The 24,918-nt window shown below is 49.8% G+C and overlaps 2 protein-coding genes across 2 annotated transcripts; both read right to left on the bottom strand.

The window, feature by feature from the left end:
• Positions 1 to 55: 55 nt before the first annotated feature.
• LOC122172916 (uncharacterized) lies at positions 56 to 2,268 on the bottom strand. The gene is made up of 2 exons (XM_042846204.2): positions 1,633 to 2,268; positions 56 to 1,261 (listed from the first exon to the last, which is right to left on the bottom strand). Exon 2 carries the CDS (start codon positions 1,259 to 1,261, stop codon positions 56 to 58), a length of 1,206 nt encoding a protein of 401 aa, XP_042702138.2. The 5' UTR covers positions 1,633 to 2,268.
• LOC112061066 (uncharacterized) lies at positions 2,258 to 23,534 on the bottom strand. Its single transcript, XM_065591120.1, has 2 exons — positions 4,446 to 23,534; positions 2,258 to 3,586 (listed from the first exon to the last, which is right to left on the bottom strand). The coding sequence occupies exon 2, from the start codon at positions 3,584 to 3,586 to the stop codon at positions 2,258 to 2,260; it is 1,329 nt and encodes a 442-aa protein (XP_065447192.1). The 5' UTR covers positions 4,446 to 23,534.
• Between the last annotated feature and the right edge of the window lie 1,384 nt (positions 23,535 to 24,918).

Genomic DNA, 24,918 nt, shown 5'->3' with positions numbered 1-24,918 from the left:
CTTTCCCCTCCCCTTCCTAGCCCTCCCCCAAGCTGCTATCCCTCCCAGTCCCCCCTCAGCACTCTCCCTTCCTCAATCTCCCCCTCTCCTCACTCCCTCCCCTCTCCTCTGAGTATCCCCCATTCCTGGGCCCCACTTTCCCCCCTCTCATCCTCCAGTTCCCTGCCTGCTGCTCTCCATAACCTGCCTTCCCCTCCCAGTACACCCGCTTCCCAGTGCCACCTCCAAACTCCCCTCCCTCCCAGTCCCCCCTGAGCACCCTCCCTTCCCCCATCTTCCCCTCTCCCCACTCCTTCCAACACCCGCTCCCTTCCCTCATCTGTCCCCACTCTGGGGCCTGCTCCCCATCCTGTCTCCCACGGCAACAGGTGGCCCGGCCTAGCCACACACCCCCAGAGCCCAGGCAGACCAGGATGCTGACGCAGGCGGTGAGGGCCAGGGAGCCCAGCGCCATGCGCTTGTCGGCCTGGCCCCATATGGTGCACTCGAGGGCAGGGGGGCAGGCCGGGGTGCCGGGGAAGCAGGGGAAGGTGGGCTCTGATACCATGGGCAGCTGCCGGGCCAGCAGGGCCCACAGGAATCCGACCTCCGTGGCCAGCAGCACAGCGATGCACATGGTGATGACGCCGGCACACCAGGGCGGCTGGGCAGCCATGTTGGGTCCTGCCGGCGGCCCGGTCACACCACTCAGGCCAACCGTGTTGTCTTTGGGAGCCATGTTGGTCGTGTCAACCAGTTTTGGGGTGGCGGCCATGTTGGAGTCTCCCACCGGCCTGGGCTCGGCAGCCATATTGGATTTAGCAGCCGGGTTGGATTCCCCTGCCAGCTTGGGTTTAGTGGCCATGTTGGATTCTCCCACCAACCTGTGCCCAGCAGCCACGTTGGATCTGGTCGATGCCATGTCCTCCTGCCCCCCCTGGCCCTGACAATCTTCCTGGGGGTACAGCATTCTCATGATGGTGATGGGGAGCAGGGCGATGAGGAAGGAGAAGCCCCAGGTGGCCGTGACGGGGTCCAGGAAGTGGCGGTTGTAGCAGACGGAGGTGCAGAAGCGCCGGTTCTCCTCCTCCTGGCTGCGGTTCCAGGCACACGCCAGATCATCCCGCGCACTCTCCCACGGCGAACTGGCGAAGTACAGGGCCAGCAAGCGCAGACCCAGCAGGAAGAACCAGTGCTCCAGGCCCTGCCACCGCAGAGCCCCCGACATGGCCGACAGCACCGGGTGCAGCAGGCTCACCAGCGTGGAGACAATGATCAACATCTGCCCAGAGAGAGACATGGAGTGGAGTGGTGTGGAGGGCACAAAGGGGATGGCCACATGCCACACACCCAGAGAGAGCTAATGGGCTTTCATTCCTTTGGGTCTTTCTTTTCTTGCTTTTCTCATTTCTTTCTTTCTTTCTTTCTTTCTTTCTTTCTTTCTTTCTTTCTTTCTTTCTTTCTTTCTTTCTCATTCCCTGATTTTGTTCTTTCTTTCTTTCTTGTTTGCTTTCTTGCTGTCATTCTCATTCCCTTCCTTTCTTTTTCTTTCTTGTTCCACTATTCTTTCTGCCTTTGGCTTGGCCCAGCTCCCTGTATTATTTCCCTCTCTCCCTCCCTCTCTCCCTCCCAAACACACCTCTTCCCAGATACCTTTTTCTGATATTCTCTCTTCTACCAGTCTCTATCACCAATCTCTTCTCTCCTTTGTCCAAGGATCCTCTATCGTTCCAGGCTGCTGGCTCCGTGCCTGGGGGTGGAGGACCCGAGTTGCTTCCTTCAGCACAGGGGCACACCCGAGCCAAACAGCCAGAGAAGGAGAAGCTGAAGCCAGAAGTGAAATCCCAGAGCTACTCCCAAGACATCAACACCTTCCCACATAGCTGGCTCCCTGCCCTTTCCCGGATCAGATTCAGCTCCACCTATTCTGGGAGGGATCGCTGCATGAACAGAACGCAGGAGTCCCGCCCAAATACTCAAAGGTGGAAGCAGAAGCCCAAAGGACAGCACCACAGCCAACTTCCTGCTCTAACCCACTAGACTCCCACTCCCCTCCCAGACCTGGGGAGAGAACCCAGGAGTCCTGGCTCCCAGCCCCCCCGTCTCTAACCACTAGACCCCACTCCCGTCCTGGAGAGCCCAGCTAGCTGAAGGTACTTAGATGGCTTAGGTAGGTACTTAGGTGGCTACTCGGAAATGCCTAAGGGGATCATCATGGGCAATCCCATGATTGCCAAAAGCTCATAGCCCCCTCACTTTGCACAACCTTCCTTCCACCTCAGACCATGCCATGTAGCCCTCCAACCCCTCCACCCCTTCCCCCCTCCAATCCCACTCCCTTCCGCCACCTCTGCTGCCCTCCTGCCCCCCTCCCCAGTCCCCTCCCCTCTCCTCCCAGTATGCCCCATTCCTGGTCCCCCCTCTCATCCTCCAGGCCCCTGTCCACCTCTCCCCGGCCCTTCCGTTCCCTGTTCACCCCTGTCCTGGCATCCACCCCACACTCCCCACACTCCCAGGGTCCCCTCAGCACCCTGCCTTCCCCCATCTCCCCCTCTTGACACCCATCACAGCACCTCAGGTGTCCCCCCTCTGGGTTCTGCTCCCGCTCCTGTCTCCCACGGCAACAGGTGGCCCGGCCTAGCCACACACCCCCATAGCCTAGGCAGATCAGGATGCTGAAGGAGGCCGTGAGGGCCAAGATGACCAGAGCCATGTGCTTGTCGGCCTGGCCCCGCACGGCGCACTCGAGGACAGGGGGGCAGGCCGGGGTGCCGGGGAAGCAGGGGAAGGTGGGCCCTGATACCATGGGCAGCTGCCGGGCCAGCAGGGCCCACAGGAATCCGACCTCAGTGGCCAGCAGCACAGCGATGCACACGGTGATGACGCCGGCACACCAGGGCGGCTGGGCAGCCATGTCGGGTCCTGCCGGTGACCCAGTCACACCACTCAGGCCAACTGTGTTGTCTCTGGCAGCCACACTGGTCGCACCAACCAGCTTGGGGGTGGCGGCCATGTTGGAGTCTCCCACTGGTCTGAATGTTGCAGCCATGTTGGATTTCGTGGCCATGTTGGATTCCCCAAGCAGCTTAGGTCTGCCATCCACCTTGGATTCTCCCAGCAGCCGGACCGTGGCAGCCATGTTGGATTTCGTGGCCATGTTGGATTCTCCAACTAGCTTGGGTCTGGTGGCCCTGGAGGATTCTACCGACGTGTGCTCGGTGGCTTTGTTGCATGTGGCCGTCGCTGTGACCTCCTGCCCCCCCTTGCCGTGAGGATCCTTTTTGGGGTACAGCATTCTGATGATGGTGATGGGGAGCAGGGCGATGAGGAAGGAGAAGCCCCAGGTGGGCAGGACGGGTACCAGGAAGTGGCGGTTGTAGCAGACCGAGGTGCAGAAGGTCCGGGTCTCCGCCTCCTGGCCGGGGCTCCAGGCACACGCCATATCCTGCTGTGCACTCTCCCACGGCGAACTGGCAAAGTACATGGCCAGCAAGCGCAGGCCCAGCAGGAAATACCAGTGCTCCAGGCCCTGCCACAGCACAGCCCCCGACAACGCCGACAGCACCGGTTGCAGGAGGCTCACGAGGGTGGACACAATGAGCAACATCTGCTGGGAGACAGGAATGACGTGGAGTGACACGGGGGACAAGGACAGGACACTAACACAATCCACAAACCACCCACGGGAGAGGTAGCTAGCGGCTTTCATTCCTTTGGGTTCTTTCTTTCTGTCTGTCCCAGGGCTGGGCGACACTGAGACCGGACACCAGCATAGCTGCACACCCCTGAGTGACGTAGTTAATCCGACCTAACCCCCGGTGCAAACAGCGCTAGGTCAAGGGCAGAAATCTTCTCTCCACCTAGCTGCTGCCTCTCGGGAAGTGGATTCAGTAGGTCCACAGGAGAACCCCTCCCGTAGGCGTCAGTCGTGTCAACACCGAGGAGCTACAGCTGTGACACTTCCGCGTTTCAAGACCTGCCCTGAATTAATTCCCATTTAAACTTCCTTTCTCTCTTTCTCCCTCCCTTCTTCTCTTCATTTCGCCTTCGTCCTCATTCTTCCCATTATTGTAATAATTATTTGTTATGGATATTTTTGGCTGCACCTACAGACCTGGACCAAGTTCAGGGCCCCGATGGCTCCAGGTGCTGCACTGATTTTCCCTGCCAAGACCGAGGTCTGGCTCAGCACTTTGCTGAGCACTGAGCAGACGCCCCTCCACCCCCTCAGGCCAAGATCAGGGTCCCCGTCTCCCCGGGCCCTGCACAGACGCCCCTCCACCCCCTCAGGCCAGGATCAGGGTCCCCGTCTCCCCGGGCCCTGTGCAGACGCACAGTGAGAGGCAGTCCCTGCCCCCAAGATCCCCCAGTCTTTTTTTCTCATTCCCTCGTACTTTCTGTCTCAGCTCAGCCCAGCTTCCAGTACCATTCCCCACCCACCCACGCACACCCCATTTCCCTGATACCTTTGGCTGAGATTCTCTCCTCTCTCACTCTCTGTCACTCTTTTCTCTCCTTCGTCCTGGGATCCTCTCTCTCGCCGGGCTATGGGATCCAAACCCCAGGGTGAGGGGAGCTGAGATTCTACTCGCAGGACCAGCGTACATCGAGTAAAGCAGCCAGAGAAGGGGAAGCCGGAGACTGAGAACGATGCCAGAGCTATCATCAAACCATCAACATCTTCCCACACAGCCGGCTCCCCGCCCTTTCCCAGATCAGCTGGCAAAGGGATTATCTGCTCCACCTATTCTGGCAGGGATCACTGCTGAGATAGAGCCCAGGAGTCCTGCCCCAACTCCCACGGTGGAAGTAGAAGCCAGAAGTCCAGAATCTCAGCCAACCCTGCTCCGATCCACGAGACCCCACTCCCCTTCCACAACCAGGGATAGCACCCAGGAGTCCTGGCTCCCATCCCCCCCTGTTGTAATCCCCCAGACCCAACTGCCCTCTCAGAGCCAGGGAGAGAACCCAGGTGTCCTGGTGCCCAGCCCCCCTGCTGTAATCCACTAGGCCCCACTCCCCTCCCAGAGCTGGGGATAGAAAATGTTAAGTGTAATTTTGAAGAAATAGGAAAAAAACCATACCTATGTTTGTGTTGACAGAGCAAAGCGAGGCTGTACACTCAATTCAATGGCATCCCTCTGCCCCACCCCAGGGGTGGCCACATCTCAATGTAGTAGCAGGATTTTATGTTTGTATTTTGTATAATTTAAAATAAAAAATAAAGAAGAATCATGTCGCAGGTATTAAATATACTGGTGTATGGTTTGACCATATCCTGCCAGCCGCCCTTTCTGAAAGCAGCAAGGAACGGCCTAATGGGCCACTGGTAGAGATGCATCTGTGTCTGGGCTGATTTCAAGGCAGTAACAGACCTGTGAGGGTCACCACTTAGCGGTAGGTTTAGCATTGGAAAATAAGAAGAAGAATGCAATCGTTGTTTTCTGGCATTGCAGTTCGATGTTCCTGTTCAAATGTTCTGTGTAAATCAATTCTGGTTTGTGTGTGAATGAGGAATGGGTGTGTTAAAAAATAAGTGTGAAGGCCATCGCTGAACCAGGTGTTCTAGGGAGGAACTAAAGACAGACGCAAGGGCGCTAGGAAGTTGCAACACGCCTCTATTGACATGTCAGAGGACGGCAGATTGACGACTCTAAAGATGAGATGGGCACCTATCAAAGGGGACAAAATAGCTGTGACCTAAACCAGCCTGGGGTAACTCGCTAAAAACGTAATAAAAGAACAAAATTAAAAAAACAATTAAAAATACAAACACTCATCAAACAACAACTGATTACAGCATGATGGTGCAAAACTCATTGGTCCCAATGAAGGAAAATCACTATATAAACAGGGTGCCTTGCCATGAAACTTTGGGTTTGTCCTGCCAAGACTTCCCCGGAGTCTTGTCATGACCGACAGAACCCGGCTCCTCCCTACCCATGATCAACCTAGCTGGCCACTAGATTGATCCAGACTCTGGCCTGGTAACGATAACATCGACTGGCAGGACAGTGTGCGTGTGTGTGTGGTGTGATTGAATGCCTATGCTAACTGTTGTATCTTCAATAACTGCGGTGTATTGCCTTTTCCCCTGAAAAAAATCCCATGTGCTTCTTATAAGCATAACATAGCATAATACCAGGAAAGGGGTACCTGTATAAACAGCCCTTATGCTCTACCCCATGGCTGAATGTCAGACCCGACTTATGCTGGCTTTGCACCTTGAACCAAAGCAGACAGCACCCTGGCTTCGAACCACTCGATATGCTTTCCATTCTCCCACAGCTTCACCCCATCTTGCTCAGGTTTAGCTATTCTGTGAGCTGATCTCGTCCCAGAGCACAGCCACCTTGTCGGTAATGACTACAACGCCGCAATGCCACAGACACACGGGGTACTCAGAGACTCTTCTAGTGCAATACGACCGAGGCAGGGCCGGGTGGATTATTTCCCACAAACAATTTATTACCAGAAAAAAATGTACTTGTGGGCAACTGAAGCTCTTCATAAATTCAGAGAATTCTGAAAAACGCTGAAGGTTTCCTTTCAGGATTTTCAAAATAACACATTGTGGCTTTTTCATTTTGAAATGGCTTTTCAGGTAGAAATTCAGGTAAATTGAACCAAAAGATGAAAAGAAGCACAAAAAATGGTCAAAAACACCCAAAAATTAAATATTCTGGCTTTTGGTTTCCAAATGAAGGTTCTTTTTCAAAGTTAACTAATTAACCCCTTCCTCCCCAAAAAATAACAAAAGGGGTAAAACCACTCATAACCAAAACACTCTCTTGCATCTGAAGAAGTGAGGTTCTTACCCACGAAAGCTTATACTCCCAGTACTTCTGTTAGTCTCAAAGGTGCCACAGGACCCTCTGTTGCTTTTTACAGATTCAGACTAACACAGCTACCCCTCTGATACAAAACACTTTGACTTCCTATTTTGAAACCACATTTTGTTTCAAGATGAAGCCAGATTTGACAAAACAATATGACAAAAAATGCACAAAAAAGCCAATTAACACCCTCCCAGCCCTCACAAAAATAAATATTTCAACTTTACATTTCAAAAAACGTTTTGATTTGAAATTTATCCGGATTTAACAAAAATCAAAAGCGCTTAAAGGCACCCAAAAAGAAACAGATTCTTCTGCCCAAATCATAGTATTTCGCTTGACAAGCTGTCGCGGAGTGTGGGGGACTCAGGGCCCTGTACCCCCGGCTTCCTGCGATTCACTGTGACTCTCAGCCAGCCAGTAAAGTGGAAGGTTTATTGGAGAACAGGAACACAGTCTACAGCAGAGCTCGTAGATACAACCAGGACCCCTCAGTCAAGTCCTTTTGGGGAGCGCAGGGAGCTTAGACCCCAGCTCGGGGTTCCCTGTGTTGCACCTCCCAGCCCACAACTGAAACTCCCAAATCCCTCCAGCATCTCTCTCCCCATTCCCCTCTGCTCCTCCTCTCCTTTGTCCATCTCCCGGGCAGAAGATGTCAAGTCTCCCACCCCCCTTCCTGGCTCAGGTTACAGCTCAGGTACCTCAATGCAACTCCCAGGCTACATTCCCAGGTCAAATCCGCCCTGCTCCCTGCTCTGTCACACAAGCTTAAGCCAGTGCTGGCCACCAGAATGAACAGGACGGCAGGATCTGCTGAGGGAATTGCAGGTCTGGAAGGAGAGCATTGCAGGATCTCACCCCACGGGAGCTGAGGGCTAGAGGTTTAAGGGGAGGGTCTATTGAAATGGATGAAGGGGCAATAGGGCCAGTTACCTCTCAGCCTGTGAGAGTAGTCTGCTCCTATGAAGGCCAGGCAGAGCTGTGGGCCATCTCCAAGGAGGGATCCATCTGGTAGCTCCATCTGGAATTCAGCTGCTGGGTCGGAGGATACAGCACTGGCTGGTGGCGCTGCAGTTTTCCCCCTTTGCGATGGAGGCTCCGGCCCAGCCCTGTCGAGCCCTACCCTCAGTGCTTCAGTCCCCCCCTTTGGGAGGTCCCGCATCCCCACACTGGCTCTGGCTCCGGGTAAGGACCAGGGCACTCTGAGTGCCATCCGGCCAGTTCCCCAAGTCATTACCCATTAGCACCTCGGTAGGCAGGTGATCGTGCTCCCCGACCTCTTTGGGTCCCTCCTTAGCCCCCCATTTCAGGTGTATCCTCGCTACAGGCACCTTAAAACGGGGGGCCCAAACACTCCCCTCAGGGTCATGTAGGCATCAGGCACTAGCTAGTCTGGGCCCACCACCTCGGACCGCGCCAGCGTCATCTCTGCACCCATGTCCCAGAACCCCTGGACGCCTCTTCCCCCCACCTCAATGGGGATGATGTGGCGATTGTCTCCCGGGGCCTGTCCTACGCTCACCCAGCGGATTGGGTACGGGTGCTCTGGACCTGGGATCCTGCCTTCCCCTGCTGGCCTGGCCTGGCGGTCCCCTCCCCTGGCACAGCCCTTTCGACTGCAGCCCCCTGGACCGACAGTGCCCCCTCCCAGTGGGCTTCCACCCCGTTGACACCCCGCGGGTTCTGCTTGGCTGCCATTTCCTTCATCTTCAGGCACTGGGCCACCTTGTGCCCCTTTTGGCCACAGTAATTACACCTCATGTCCCTCAAGTCCCACGAGGGGGGGGTCGCCCCGGCCTGGCATTCCCGGGCACCCCTGAGTTGGGCTTCCTGGAGTCCCACCTTTGAGAGGTCTCTGGGTGACTCCCCTTATGAGTCCCCAGTGTGGGTCTCCCTCCTGCCCCCAATCTGCTGTCCACAAACTCATCTGCCAGTGCCCCTGCACTGCGCAGATCTTTGACCTTCCGGTCCACTAGCCACATCTTAAGGTCCGGAGGGCAGATGTCATACAGCTGCTCCAACCCCACCAGGTTATACACATCCTCTGCGGTAGTGGCCCCTGTGCCCTTCCCCCACTTACGGAGATATTCCTCCAGCAGGTTGGCAACCTCCTTGTAGGTGACACCTGAGGCCTTGCGCACACCCCGGAATAGTTTCTTGTACGCCTCGGGGGTCAGTTCAAACTGCCGCAACAAAGCCTGTTTGAACAGGTCGTAGTCCCCCATCTCAACACCATCCATTTGGCTGAATGCTTCTATGGCCTTGGGACTCAGCAGGGGGGTCAGACAGCGAACCCAGTCTGCGGGGTCAATCTGGTTCAGATCACAAGGCTTCTTAAAGGCTGTGAGGTAGGCATCAATATCCGCCCCCCCTTGAACTGGGGCAGCAGTTTGGTGTCTAGACTCCCCCCAACACCGGCATCTCGGGGCCCTTCCCCACTTACCCCCCAGCAGGCCCTCTTGGCCCAGCTCCTTCGCTTTCAGCTCCAGCTCCAGTTTTCGCAACTCCTCTAGAGAGGAACCCAACTGGGGTCTCCCTGTACTGACTGGGGAGTCGGGTCTGACACACTCCCAGTTGCTACACAGACTGCCCCCCCCCCCCGGCTACTCCCCGGCTCTCCGGGCACCCCGGGAGCCCCCTTGGGGTCTGGAGCCTTCACCTCAGACGGGTCATTCTCTACCAGCTGAGCAATCAGCCGCTCCTTAGTGAGCCTCCCCACGCTCAGCCCCAGAGACGGGCCAGGTCGCTCTGACGGAGCTGGTTCTAGGCCATTTCCAGGCTGGTTCCGTTCAATACCCTCGTTCTACCGCGGGCAGCCACTCACTGCACAGCGCCTGCGCCCACAGCCAACGTCTACAGGGTGCATCCGCGAACCATCCCACTGCTGACACCACGTTGTCACGGACTCACAGATCTTGGCCCCGTGCGGTCCATGGGGGGGTGCCCCTTTCAGTGCGACAGCCCTTCTCGGGGGTCCACTCTCTCCCGGGGCCAGGCCCCTCCACCTCCTGGAGCCGCACCTCTCTGAGCCTTAGCACGTCTGTCTCTGCCGTGGGCCCCCTCAGGGAGTCCACTTGCGCTGGACCCCCAGGGCCTCCACCCCCGAAGGGGTTGATGCCACCCTGTTCGCTAGACCAGAGTGACTCTCAGCCAGCGTAAAACAGGAGGTTTATTGAGCATTGAACACAACACAGGAAACTCTCAGGGCCTCAGGCCTGGCCTCCCTCAGCCCAGCACATCCCAGTCTCTCTGCATCCAGGTGGGCTCTGCCTGCTCCCCCTCTCCAGCCCAGAGCCCCCCTGCTTCCCCGCTGGGCATCTGATATCACCAGCCCCAAGCCCTGCCTCTGTCCATTGTCTTCTCGCCAGGTAAACAGGGTTGTAAACCGGGACGCCTGGGCCTCATCTCCTCGCTTCTGTCCTCTGGCCCCCTCTGGCGGGAACCGGCTGGTTAGGTCATCGGGGTCCTCTCCCCGCAGCTCATTGTCCTCCCACTGGCCAGAACCAGTGCAACTCCTGAGCTGGGTCTCCGGGTCGTCAGGTCACCAGTCGCTGGGGTGTCCATCCTCCAGGCCATCGGCTGGGGTCCCAAATTCCCTCGCTGGCCCTCTGTAACAACAAACTCCCTCTCCCCTCCCCTTGTTAACCAGTAACACCCAGGGACACTGAGTCCCACCCCCTCTGCATGCAAACCATTGAAAAAACAAGGAAAAACAAGAAAATCCCCCACTTTGTCACACCTGCCAATGGGGGTGGTGGATATTTCATCACTGGCCATTTTTAAATCTAGAGGGAAGGTTTCTAAAAGCTCTAGTTCCAAGAGGAATTAAGTCAGGGTAGTCCTGTGGCCTAGGTTATACAGGAGGTCACACAAAGTGGTCACAGGGGTCCCATCTCACCTAAAAATTTATGTATCAGGCTGTGCTGGGGGCTAGGATATTAGCTTCCACATGTTACCCCAAAAACAGATTTTTGGGTGCCCCCAGAATAACCCACCTAATTCCCCCTTAATCTGTTCTCCTTTAGGTATGGGTTTGCAGGGTGGCTAAGGAATACTTGGAAGACACGGATACACCGCTCTGATACATGATTGTCACACGCAGTACTCTTTCCAAAACAGGTCACCTTTTTATTGATACAAGTGTGACCCTGTATGGAATATGTGAGACTCTTTATTATGATATTATTGATAGCAATATTATAAAATTGCAATGAATCTTACCAGATATGCCCCGTAAGGTATCAGTGGAGAAGTTATAATTCACTAAATATGATACTCAGGTTTCTATCTACATATCATCTTGGTATTGTGAGTTATAATATGTGTGGTATAGTTGGCTCTCCAACTTGTGAAGTGTATCGGGGTGACATCCCCAGACAGACTGGCATCGGCACTATCCAGCCTATTAAAGGCAATCCGCTGTACCATGAACCCATTGAGAGAAGCCAGGAGTTACACCTATGAGTCAGCAGGACATATAGGGACAAGGGACTCCAAAAGCTTTTCCAGGCCCACGTGCTTGAGCTTGTGTTTGGGATGGAGGATGGACAAGCCACATGGTAAAGGATATAAAAAGGCAGCTGCACCATCTCCAGTTTATCTCAATCCTGCTTCTTACCTCTGGAGGAACTTTTCAACAAATTAAAGCACTAAATAAAGGACTGAATGACCCATCCAAGCTTTGGATGTCTTCTAGAGGGACTTTCCAGCCAGCAAACTCACCAATACTGCTAAGAACTTGATCTATGGACTTTGAAGTCTTAGGTATGTATCTGAGGGCTTTACCATTTAACAACTTTCTTCCTGTTCTTTTCTTTTCTAATAAACCTTTAGTTTTACAGACTAAAGGATTGGCCGGCAGGTTGGTATTTTGAGTAAGAGCCAAACTAATATTGACCTGGCAATATGGCTGGCCCTAGGGTCAGAAGAACATGTAGAGTGAGCAGAGTTTTTAGATAACTTCTCGCTGGACTGGACCTAGGTGCTGGTTGGGAACCAGAGAACTGGAATGCAGTAAAGGGGGCTGTGTGGTTGCTTTTTTCAGCTTCTCGATAACCAGTGTGGGGGATCAGGAACTCAGCTTGTGACGGGTTGGTGAGTCTAACTTCAGTGTTACCCACCAGTTTGGGGAGAATCTGCTCTGTTTTTGCAGCCTGCCCTGACCTTGGCATTTCCAGTGTGGGCTGCCCCAGGCACCTCAAGTCACAAGTAACAGCTCTGGATACAATAACAATCTAAACACAAATCCCTTACAATAAGTTAGACACTTCAAGCCACATTGCCTTACACTGTTTGAAATGAGACCAAATGAGACCATCAGCTCAGAAGGCTGCCTAGGCTCATCTAAACTTTCTTTGCCTTCCCCTCCCCTAACAGATTAACGGCTGTTTCCACAAATGGTGTCTTTTTACACTGAGCTACTTTAAGCACATCACTTTTACCTGGGTCAGGCTGACTTTCCCAGGCTTTACTAGCCAACAATTTATCACTCACCCAACTGTCCCCCTTCTTTCCTCAATTAGGGCTTTAACCTGATCACCAACTTTAATATGCTCCAGAGAAACACCTTCCTGAGCCTTATCTAATGCCAGACTCACTTCTGAGATCCCAGACAGACACTCGGGAATTTCTCCCACGTATGCACTGCTTCTCTGCACAGACAAACAGCCATCTTCCTCCGACAAACCTTTGGAGAAACCCTCCACAGGCAAATCCTTGCCCCTGGTAGACACAGGCTCAGGATTATTTCTGTCCTGTGACTGGTTTATGGCATCAACTTGACTGAACAAAGCTTTAATATCAGCCCCAAATAAAAGATCCTTAGGCAACAACTTTTTGACAGCAGCTATAACTTCATGTTTAACACCATTCCATTCAATATGGATTCTGGGTAAAACAGTGGTTCTCAAAGTTTTCTACTGGTGACCCCTTTCACATAGAAAGCCTCTGAGTGCGACTCCCCCCCATATAAATTAAAAACAATTGTTTATATATTTAACACCTTTTAAATTCTGGAGGCAAAACGGGGTTTGGGGTGGAGACTGACAGCTTGCGACCCACCTCTGTGAGCACAATTCTTCCAGGCTTTCTCTGTCAGGATCTTGATCATGGGGGAGGGATCACTCAGTGGTTTGAGCATTGGTCTGCTAAACCCAGGCTTGTGAGTGCAATCCTCAAGGGGGCCATTTAGGGATCTAGGGCAAAAATCTGGCAGGGATGGTACTTGGTCCTGCTGTGAAGTCAGGGGACTGGACTCAATGACCTTTCAAGGTCCCTTCCAGTTCTATGAGATAGGTATATCTCCATATAATAATTTAAAAAACTGTAACTCATTTTTAATCCTTAAACTCTCCAATATGAAAATTAAATTTTGACAAGCGTGTGGTTCTGATCCAAAAACCCAATTAACCTGTAGTAATGTGACTACGTCACTGTGACCGGGGTCCTAGTGGGGAGCCAGCTGTGGTCACTCAATTAGGGTGAACTGCAAAGAATGGGGCAGACAATCCCCATCAAGCTGGTGGATATTGCAATACTTAGATTTACCAAACCAGCATAAAACAGCTTCTTTATTACCTTACTGGTTACTCAGAAATCCAAACAACACAGTGCCCTTAGAGTGATCCAGCCTCAGGCCTCCATCCAGGTACCCACGTCAAATATGCTGATTTCTGTAAATCTTATTTCATCATATAAAAGAAAAGGTTCTACCAACCCCAAAGGATCGGACACATCACCTCCCAGGTTAATGAATACACGCTACAGACAATTCTTATAAACTAAACTAAAATTTATTAAAAAACAAAAGAGAGAGAGTCTGGTTAAAAGATCAATATACACACAGACATGAGTTAAATTCATTGAGGTGCAGATTCATAGCAGAGATAGTGAGCTTCGTAGTTGCAAAGAGTTCCTTTAGAATTCAGTTCATAGGTCATAGTCCAATGTTCAAATCTCATATTCAGGGCATACCAGTGTAACACTTCTGCCTGTCTGAGTTGGCAGCAACAAGGGCCGGGTTCAGTATCTAGGGGTTCCGTTTCAATAACACAATACAAAACCGGCTCGAGCCCCCACCCAGTGACCTGGGACAATTACATACCACCCCCCGGGCGCCTCTAAGAGGCAATACTTCCCCTCTCGCAAGCACAGAGTCTGAGTGTAGCAAAATCCTTTTAATAAAGGAGGGAAACAATGTGGCATTATGTTGGGAAAACACCACAAACAGGATTCATAACACAAACCATGAGCAAAGACCCAAAGTTCCAAAAGTCCAACACCCCAAAAGTCTCTTGAGTCCAGCAAAGCAAAAATCACCCAAAAGTCCAAAAACCCAAAAGTCTCTGTCCCTGGTCAGTGCGGCCCCAGAGTTCAAAAGTTTATCTGCAGAGTTTTACCTCCCAGCCGAGGGGAAGGGGATGGGGAGGCACAGCGATGTTAAGGGGCACCTTACATGGTCCGAGGCCAACAGCCCCGCCATTCCATGGGGTTCTGCTGCAGCCTTTACCGTGAGCCGCTCCAGCTGTTCTGCAAACTGCTCCACTCCACCAGCTGTCCCATGAGCTGCTCTAGTCATCCCACAAACTACTCTGCTCTACAACATATCTTCAGCCCCGCCCCAACACTCAGTAATTTTAACTTTTTAGTGATTTCAGCTTGTAGTAGGGGAGCCTCAGTGCTGGTGCACCATTGGCCCAAAGTGAATTCATCTCAGCAGCCTGTAACTAGTGTGAAAGTGAAATGAATTATATTAAAGAAATAGAATGAATTAAAGAATGCTGTATGTACCTTTTAGTAGAAATGAGAAATGCTGCAAGCCAGGGGGGCAGGAAAGCAGACATTAACTGCTTAACTTGCCACTTAAGGGCAATTGGTGAAGCATTAGTCTTAGATCGATAAGAGTTAACAAGGAAGCAGGATATGCATATTATGCTCCATGCATATTTTACAATTTTGCTCTCTCTGTCCCTTTGTTTAGTTCGCACCCTTTTATCTGTATAAATAAGACTGTTTGAATCTTGCATGGAGGCTCACATTATCTGAATGTATTAGCAGAGCGCTGTGCTAATAAAACAGAGTGGTCTGACAAACTATGAGTCCTGAGTCTAACTTTGACAATTTGGAGGTTCCACCGAGATGGCAACCGTCTTCACTGGGGCTGTGTGATTCCTGACCGTTTTTGTAGGACGACCGTGGTAGCCGGCACCTGGGCATTTGGCCCGAGCGGTCCTCCTCCTGAACGGAAGGGTGCACAACCACAGTGAGGTCTACGCCATTGAACCTGTTGGTTCCCACTCTGTTCTGGTAGGGATCCCGGGATCTGACATCAGGAATCTGGTCAGGTAATTATTTCTGTGTTTTGTCCGGACTGAGGACTGTTCTGTCTTGTCTATCCGTCCTCCTGTGGAGTGTTTGAGTCTGGGTGCCATCTCCGTGCGGGGATCGGCCGACCAAGGGGTTCCTGTCCCCGCGGTCTGAGTGAGTGAAATCTGCACAATCGCAGCCGCACCGCACCTTGGGTAAAACCCTTGGTGTGAAAGCAAGGGCGACTGAGGCAGTAGCCTGTGGGCTCCTTTTGTGTGTTGCACCGGGCATCGCTCTGACGAACCCGAATTTCCTTCTTGTGTGATTGGTGTGTGTAAAGTCCTCCTGTATTGGTAACCAGACGTCTAAGTCGGGACAGTTCCCTAAAGGAACGCCGGCTCAGTTTTAGGAAGCGTCCGGACTCCTGTAAATTTCTGGAAAAATGGTCTAGGCTAACTCAGGGAGATCCCAAAACTCAGTGGCCACTGTTAAAACCTTGGAACAAGGACCGAGTGGACATCTTAAAAAAAACAAACTCGGTCAGCCTAAAACTAAATTGGCTAAAGGAGAGGTTAATTGTTTCATGCAGTGGTGGGAAGAGGCAAATCGTAGGTGGACAAAATCAAAACTCACCTCTCTCAAATATTCAAATAATAAATTAAAAGCTTTATTAAAAGCCTCCTCTCCCACCACCAGACTGAGCGCTCCCCTTCACCCTGTTCTCTGACAAAAAAAAAAACAACAACCCCAGATCGATCCCAACTCCCTTCATACTCGCCTCTCATTGTAAAAAGGATAAAATGCCCCTTGTTCTGTTCCCCTTCATTGTCTGCCTCAGAAACTGATTCTTTAGTGTTCCATTACCAATTCAGCAAGGAGGGCGGGCTCCTCAACTAGCCCCCACCCTTCCTGGGCCCTTTCCTTAAGCATTTCTTTCAAAATTGTGAAATGACCACAATATCACTCACAAAAATGGTTCATTGGAAAAAGCAGGATTGGGCCCAGACAAGCAGGCAAGCAACAGATAAAGAAACTAAAAAAAACACAGGTTGGAAGCCCTAAGGGCATAGTGTCAGGAGTAAGTGCAAACATGAACCCCTGGAACAATACTTAAAATGGTGAAATCTGAGTTGATAAAGATGTCATTTTGGGAAATAAACAAGTGATTTAAGGAAAGAGTGAAAAGTTAACTCTACAGAGACTGGAGAGAATTAAACAGTTAAACTTTGTGAAAATGTTTAAAAGGATCTTGTTAAAAGAATTCTTGGTTTCTTTGCAGCCATTCTAAAGGTAAAATGGGCCCTTTTCCAGAGGAATGTCTGTAAATAATCCAGGTAAAGAGACTATCTAATTAAAATCATTTGACTCTGGACAATTGAGTCAAATTTGCTAAAAGAACATAGGGGGGTTCTATTGGAACTTAACTGCCCCAAATGTATAAAGGTAATGTAATCTATGTACAGCTATGTAAAAACAAAGCAGTGTAAGAGGGATGTTAAGGGAGAGAAAATGTGTATGTATCTGTCTGTCTGTGGGAATATGTGAGGTTTGTAAAACTCCTGTGTTGTAAGTTTAAGATAAATTGGTTTTGTTTTGTTTATAATGCCACTAAAAATCCATTTGACTCCTTAATTCAAAGCTGCAAAACTGACAGACCTTTTTGCCAGACACAGGTAATCAGTGTTGGTTGACTTTGAGATTTGGTATTTAACCCTTAAGGGGTAACTTGATTCTTTACAAAATTTAAATGTTCTCAAATAAAGACCAAGTCATGACTGCAGCAGGACAGTCAAAATCGGAAAAATAGGGAGAGATTCTGGATTCTGTTTTTGTAACAAAATAGCAAATGAAAGCTGTACGAAAAGAATAAAGACAGTGGCCCTCTGAAGCAACAGCAGGGGTGAGGTGCACAAAACAAAAAGAAGCAATGTTAGAAACACAGCCTTAAAATGGCTCTGTGTAATCAGACTGTCTCTTTGATAAGGGTACATAAAACTCTGTAAGAACAAAAGAAACAGTTACACTTATGTAAACATTAATATGGCTAATGTTTTAAAAGTTAAAGTATAGAAGGAATGTGCAGACGTGTGCAGTGTATATTATAGAGGGGGTAAAAGAAATGCAAACAAAACATGCTACTTAATTAAAATCCTATTCGGGCTCCAAAGGAGCCACAATAGACTGTTCTTTTTCAGATCTGTGTGTGTTTTGGAAGCAAGAGTTAAAAGTAATCAAAACTCTGGTAAAAGTGAATTGTGTTCCTTTTAAGACAGAGTCTCTGAGCTCTGCTAATGGTTTTGAATCCAAAAGCCAAGCCTGTGTGGATGCAAATTATCTAACTGATAAAGGAAGTGAGAGAACTGCCAGCACAAAGAAGTTGCAGATAAAGAACATACCTGGTCAGCAAACAAATTGTCTAAATAAAAGGCACGGTATAACAAGATACCTTTAATTAAAATAAATTTAATGTTACTACGTACCCCTGTAACAATGTATAGTGTGTATGATTTTTGAAGAAAAAAAAATCCTTTATGGTAATGATGCTTTTCAGCTGTTACCTGTGAACAAACTTAAAGCTTAACACAGCAGGAAAGATATTGTAACCTTGGTCTGCTGTAAAGGGAAAACTGAGGTACACCACCTCATGGATTTAATGACTGAACAGTGGGATAATTTCCCCATAACTCTTAAAAGATAGAAGCCATTAAAACCTGGCCTGCCTATAGAACAAAAACACAGGAAAATATGGAGGTAATTCCTCTTGTTTTGCCTGCAATCAGCAAGGGTATTTGTAAAAGAAAGGAATATTTTAAGCAATAATGAATGCCACCCCAAAAAGGGTAGAAAAAATATTATTTTTGTCTTTCAGGAAAAGCTAATATCAGCTACAGGACAACCTAATAAGAAACAAATAAAAGTGGGTATGCTTATCCATGCCTGTTGCTCCAAAGCCCTGTAGTAAAGACATCTCACTAGGATCCTGTATGTGGGATAAAATGAATAATGAGACCAAAGTACTGTATAATGGGCTATGTGTATGTGTTAATTCTTGGGGGGGAAAGTGTTTTAAAAGAATGGAAGTGTTAGCAACCTTCCAATAGACAAATGTAAATGTAATGTAAGTACTGTGTTTACAAAAGTTAAGGTAATATAGTTCCTAAAACAAACAAAAGGGCAATGTGGGAAACCAAACCATTCATATTATACATGCAAATGGCAGCATGTTAAGAATTGCCACTGCAGAAAGACATAACAGCTTACCATTGGTATAGTGTATTTTCTGAATGGTCTCCCACAACTACTGGCGTACTAATGTTACTAACCCTAATTGGTTTTGATTTTAAATTGTATGTGTTTAATTGTAACGTTTAAAATGTGCTGTTGGATAAAACAAATGTATGCAAAGCTAGAGCCACAGGCCCAAATCACCTCCCAGTATTTTCTATTACATGGACTAAATAAGAAGTGACACTGGCGATTAATAATCTTGGTGTCAAAAGGGGGATATGTAGGAGCAGGATCTTATAATGTCCCATAGGAATTAATGTATGATTTGATTTCATCCCTGTCAGCCACCCTTTTTGAATAGCAGAAAGGAATGACAGACCAGAACAATCCTTATGACTGATTATGGTCACCCTTTTGTTTTAGAATAAGTTATAATGTCTACTATGGTTTCCTATATGTATTACAAAGTAGGCCTCTAGTTACATATACATATTGTGTCTATGTTAAGTAGATTAGAGGAACATTGAAGGCCTGGGTCTCAATGTAAATTGTCTTGGTTATTGATTGTAAAACTTAGCAAGGTTTAATTTGCAATGCCTTTTTTGCTCCATATAAAATACTACTGTTTGTATTCTCAATCTGTGTGAATAAGGAATGTATGCATCAGGAAAAGATAAGGTGTGAAGGCCATTGTTATAGCCAGAGTCAAGGAAGAAGAAGTAAAGAGACTTAAAGGACATCAAAAAAAATCATCAGGTACTGCTTACTACCCAGGTGGCTGTTAAACTGTCTGGCATCACAGCGTGCATGGCATCACAGCGTGCATACATGCTTCGCAGTGTAAGAAGGCACCCCCCAGCAAACCAATCACCTCAGGACCACGCAGAGTCAATTTTGACTCCAGAAAAAGACGTAGAGGAACAGCCTGCAATACCTTACCATCTACGCTCTCGTAAGGGTTGCCAGAAGCAGACGAGGACCTAAAGCAAGGCCCAAAAAGAAGCAGTAGTGAGCCTAGCGCCTGCTGCCTGGTGGATGTAAAACCGTGACTGCGGTTCCCTCAGTTGAGGTTGTCAGAACCGGAAGGGCCTTGCCTGCAACATGTGCCTCTGGTGGCGCCTGTTCCTCAGCTGCTGGTGTCTTAAGGTCTGGGGAGTCCACAATGACAATTCTTTTATCCAGCAGCAAGTGTGGATAGCTCAGACTCTTAATATTTCTAATTGCTGGGTCTGCAGCCACATCCCAGCCCACTCTCAAGCTGGTGTTCCTGTCCTGGCAATCCCACTCAATTCCCCAGACCTCACTGGAGGACCTCGTCCGTTTAACAGAACATGGAACAATAATGACACTTGGGAAGCATTGGGAATAAATGTATCTAAATGGATAAGTGTGGTGGAGGGAAAAGGTCATTGGTGTTGGGTGTGTAATGGGACAGGGCTGGATCTGGGAAAAAGTCATTGCCTTCAGCATATTGTGGTCAATGGTGTATGAGATTATTCAAACAAAACTAAAGAGTGGTGGGCCGGGTATGGGGATATGAATTTTTTTCTCAACCTGGGATCAAACAGAAAAATCAAGCTCATGTTCCCCCTACAGTAACCTTAGTGAAAACAATACAATCTTTCAATGCCATGCAAATAACACCACTCCTCGTAAGGAGAATTACCCTGTGCCCTTCGGAGGATATTACTCCTCCTTTGTAGGCACCTATGTGACAAATGGGTGCAACCGACCCTTCCCAGCCTTAATAGGCCATCATTGGGTTTGTGGAACCAAAGCTTATACTGTGTTACCAGCTAACTGGTCAGGTATCTGTTATCCCGCCCGACTCTTCCCACAATTCCGAGTGCTAGGGTCCTTCCCACGAGAACGCCTCCGTAATTTCAGGCGAAGAAGAAGGGACTTATCAGATGCCCAATGGTATGTAAATAACATAAGCCCCTTGACCTGGGAAGAGGCCATTGGCGGTTCCCTTATCCCACTTGGGGGAGTAATACACCATGCAAAAAGGCTCCTAAGGTTACAAACAGTAGTTGAAATAATGGCAAAAGAAACCGGAGAGAGTTTAAAGACCCTGGCCAAAGAAACAGGGGTGCTCAGACAGATGGCCCTCCAAAACCGTCAGGCATTGGACATAGTGCTGGCGGCCAAAGGAGGGACCTGTGCTCTCATTGGAAAGAATGTTGTGTGTTTATACCTGACGACACCAATGAGGTAATAGATCGTGCTAGTCACTTAGAACAAATTGCATATCTTCCCCATGAAGAGCCAAGTTCTTTATGGAAGTGGCTAAGTAACCTATTCAATTTCTCTGGCACAGGAAACTGGTTGTTTCAGGGAGCCCTGACTATCCTGTGTGGAATCCCAATGATTTTTGTATGTTTTCAGTTAATCTCCTGTTGTATCCAGAATTGTGTAAGGTATGCCACCCAGGTGACTACCCCAAAACAGAGTGCTAATATGATGATGTTAAATATCACTGATGAATGAAGAGATAAAGAACTATTAATATGTGGAACCCAGTAATTGTTGGTCTTTGCGTAAGCTTGACCAAAAGGAGGGATTGTGAAAGTGAAATGAATTATATTAAAGAAATAGAATGAATTAAAGAATGCTGTATGTACCTTTTAGTAGAAATGAGAAATGCTGCAAGCCAGGGGGGCAGGAAAGCAGACATTAACTGCTTAACTTGCCACTTAAGGGCAATTGGTGAAGCATTAGTCTTAGATCGATAAGAGTTAACAAGGAAGCAGGATATGCATATTATGCTCCATGCATATTTTACAATTTTGCTCTCTCTGTCCCTTTGTTTAGTTCGCACCCTTTTATCTGTATAAATAAGACTGTTTGAATCTTGCAAGGAGGCTCACATTATCTGAATGTATTAGCAGAGCGCTGTGCTAATAAAACAGAGTGGTCTGACAAACTATGAGTCCTGAGTCTAACTTTGACACTAGACTCCTAATAGAATTAAAATTAGCACTGATATTCCACAATAGAGGGGGGAAGAAGAAGCAGCAGCAGCAGCAGCAATTGGTATTTCAGGCCCTCAAAGAGGGGCCAATACCATCAGATACAAATACCTGTCCTCAGCCTCTCACAATTCACTGGGTTTTGGAACTCATGTCCCTTGTCTAGCGAGTGCTACTTAGTTGATGGCGAGTACCTCTGTCATAAAACAGTTTCATTGTCATTTATCAGGGGGTAGCCGTGTTAGTCTGTATCTACAAAAACAACAAGGAGTCTGGTGGCACCTTAAAGACTAACAGATTTATTTGGGCATAAGCTTTCGTGAGTTAAAACCTCACTTCTTCGGATGCATAGAGTGAAAGTTACAGATGCAGGCATTATATACTGACACATGGAGAGCAGGGAGTTACTTCACAAGTGGAGAACCAGTGTTGACAGGGCCAATTCAATCAGGGTGGATGTAGTCCACTCCCAATAATAGATGAGGTGTCAATTCCAGGAGAGGAAAAGCTGCTTCTGTAGTGAGCCAGCCACTCCCAGTCCCTATTCAAGCCCAGATTAATGGTGTTGAATTTGCAAATGAATTTTAGTTCTGCTGTTCCTCTTTGAAGTCTGTTTCTGAAGTTTTTTTGTTCAATGATAGTGACTTTTAAATCTGTAATAGAATGACCGGGGAGATTGAAGTGTTCACTTACTGGCTTGTGTATGTTACCATTCCTGATGTCTGATTTGTGTCCATTTATTCTTTTGTGGAGGGACTGTCCGGTTTGGCCAATGTACATGGCAGAGGGGCATTGCTGGCACATGATGGCATATATGACATTAGTGGATGTGCAGGTGAATGAGCCCCTGATGGTGTGGCTGATGTGGTTGGGTCCTCTGATGCTGTTGCCAGAGTAGATATGGGGACAGAGTAGGCAACGAGGTTTGCTACAGGGATAGGTTCCTGGGTTGGTGTTTCTGTGGTGTGGTCATTGTCATTGATTCACATAATCAGGGTAACAACACTTTATTCTTCCTGCCCCAATAACAGAGAAACTGGGGATCCCACAGCAGCCAAAGTGACCATTTTGGGCTGCAGTGGGCTCATGCTAGGCAGGGTGGGTGTGCCTATGCAAACAAGATCAGCCCCTGAAGTTCTTTTCCACAACTCGCCACAATTCACCACCAGATGTCAGGATCGAGCTCATCCTGACTCTGCTTACACCAGCAGAACTGGGACCTCAGTCTTGCAACTCAGACTTCCCCTGATGAAGTCTAAGCAGATCTGACATGACAAAATCAGGACCCAAGGATTTTTTCTACAATTTCATGTCTTTTGACAAGTTGGACTTCCTCAGGGAACAAAAGGTCATTAGGATGACTTTGAAGGAAGTCCATCACCGGTACTTAGCTATACTAATTAACATAAGGCCATTTGCTTGTTCCTCCACCCTTCACAGTACATTTCAAAGAGAGATGAATACTGAGATATCCCATGTTTACAATTAATTTACATCAGGGATCGGCAACCTTTGGCACGTGGCTCGCCAGGGTAAGCACCCTGGCGGGCCGGGCCGGTTTGTTTACCTGCCACATCCGCAGGTTCGGCCGATGGCGGCTCCCACTAACAGCGGTTCAACGCTCCAGGACAGTGGGGGCTGCGGGAGGCGGTGCGGGCCAAGGGACGTCCTGGCCACCACTTCCCGCCGCCCTCATTGGACATGGATACTCAGACTGGACTAAGGGGATTAGCAGGGGCTCTGGAGACCGGAGCCCAAAGGATCATTTCACCCACTGTTCCTGACCTGCACTTGGCAGGGTACATGAGGGGGACCCCATTAGCTATTGACCAGAGCTGGGTGTCACAATGTCAGAGCCTCTTCGGAGGGAGCCACATTTCTGTAACATTAGGACCCCATGTGGCAGGCTGTCAGCTGACACATCTAGCCTGGCCACATCTCCCCAATGGGGGGCTGGGCCAATCTTGCCCCCCGCAAACACACTTCTCCAGTCCCGCCCATGCCACTGAAACTGCCTTGGAAATCCTGGCCCTAGTAACCCTGGCTAACGGAGCATTTTCCCTAGAATAATTTCAGACCCTTCGAAAATTGTATCGTGAACCTTTGAGTCCTTCCCGGACCACAAGACACAGATATCTGTAGCCAGTCACAACATTTTCTCCTCCAAAAACGGCATGTTGAAAATTTTTCTCTACCCGTCCCCCAATAGTGCCCCCTGCCTCCACTCCCATCCCCCAACCCCTTTCCTTCCACCTCAGACCAATCCCTGTAGCTCCCCACTCCCCACGCTCATTCCCCCCTCAATCCCTGCTTCTTCCTACACCTCTGCTCCACTCCTGCCCCCCTACCCAGCCTCCTCCCCTCTCCTCCCAGTAGGCTCCATTCCTGGTCCCCCCCGTCTCATCCTCCAGTCCTTTGTCCACCTCTCCCCAGTCCTTCCGTTCCTGGTTCACTCCCATCCCGGCATCCCACTCCCCACTCAGCACCCTGCCTTCCCCCATCTCCCCCTCTTCACACTCATCACAGCACATACACCCCTCCCTCATGTGTACCACCTCCAGGGCCCGCTCCCTCTCCTGTCTCCCACGACAACAGGTCGCCTGGCATAGCCACATGCCCCCATAGGCCAGGCAAACCAGGATGCTGATGCAGGCTGTGAAAGCCAACATAACCAGCGCCATGTGCTTGTCAGGCTGGCCCCACACGACGCACTCAAGGGCAGGGGGACAGGCCGGGGTGCTGGGGAAGCCGCGGAAGAAAACTCCTGACACCATGGGCAACTGCCGGGCCAGCAAGGCCCACAGGAAGCCAATCTCGGTAGCCAGCAGCACAGTGATGTACACAGTGAAGACTCCAGCATGTCAGAGCGGCCGGGCGGCCATGTCGGGTCCTGCTGACAACCTGGTCACAGCACTGATGCCAACCGTGTTGTCTCTGGCAGCCACATTGGTTGCGCCAACCAGCTTGGGGTTGGCAGCCATGTTGGAATCTCCCACCGGCCGGACCATGGCAGCCATGTTGGATTTAGTGGCCATGTCAGGTTCCCCCACCAGCTCGGCTCTTGTAGCCACATGCGATTCTACCACCAACCTGTGCTTGGTGGCTTTGCTGCATGTGGCCGACGCCGCGACCTCCTGCCCCCCATTTCCCTGATAATCCTCTTTGGGGTACAGCATTCTGATGATTGTGATGCGGAGCAGGGCGATGAGGAAGGAGAAGCTCCAGGTGGTCCTTACATGGTCCAGAAAGGGGCGGTTCTAGCAGACCAAGGTGCAGAAGGTCGGGGCTCCAGGCACATGCCATATCCTGGTGTGCACTCTCCCACGGCGAACTGACCTTGACACAGCTCAGCCCCCGACAGCACTGAAAGCACGGGTTGCAGCAGGCTCACCAGTGTCGAGATGATGTCCAACATCTGCTGGGAGACAGGCGTGGAGTGACACGGGGGACAAGGAGGGGACGACAACACAACCCACATGCCCCCTGTGGCAGAGGTAGCTAGCGAGCTTTCATTCCTTTGGGTTCTTTCTTTCTTTCTTTCTTTCTGTCCCAGGGCTGGCACCAACTGAGAACTGACACCAACATAGCCGCACACCCCT

This window comes from Chrysemys picta, chromosome 4 (genome assembly GCF_011386835.1).
Source record: "Chrysemys picta bellii isolate R12L10 chromosome 4, ASM1138683v2, whole genome shotgun sequence".
In the NCBI taxonomy this organism is placed as follows: Eukaryota; Metazoa; Chordata; order Testudines; family Emydidae; genus Chrysemys; species Chrysemys picta.
This window is presented reverse-complemented; position numbering and strand designations above follow the sequence as displayed.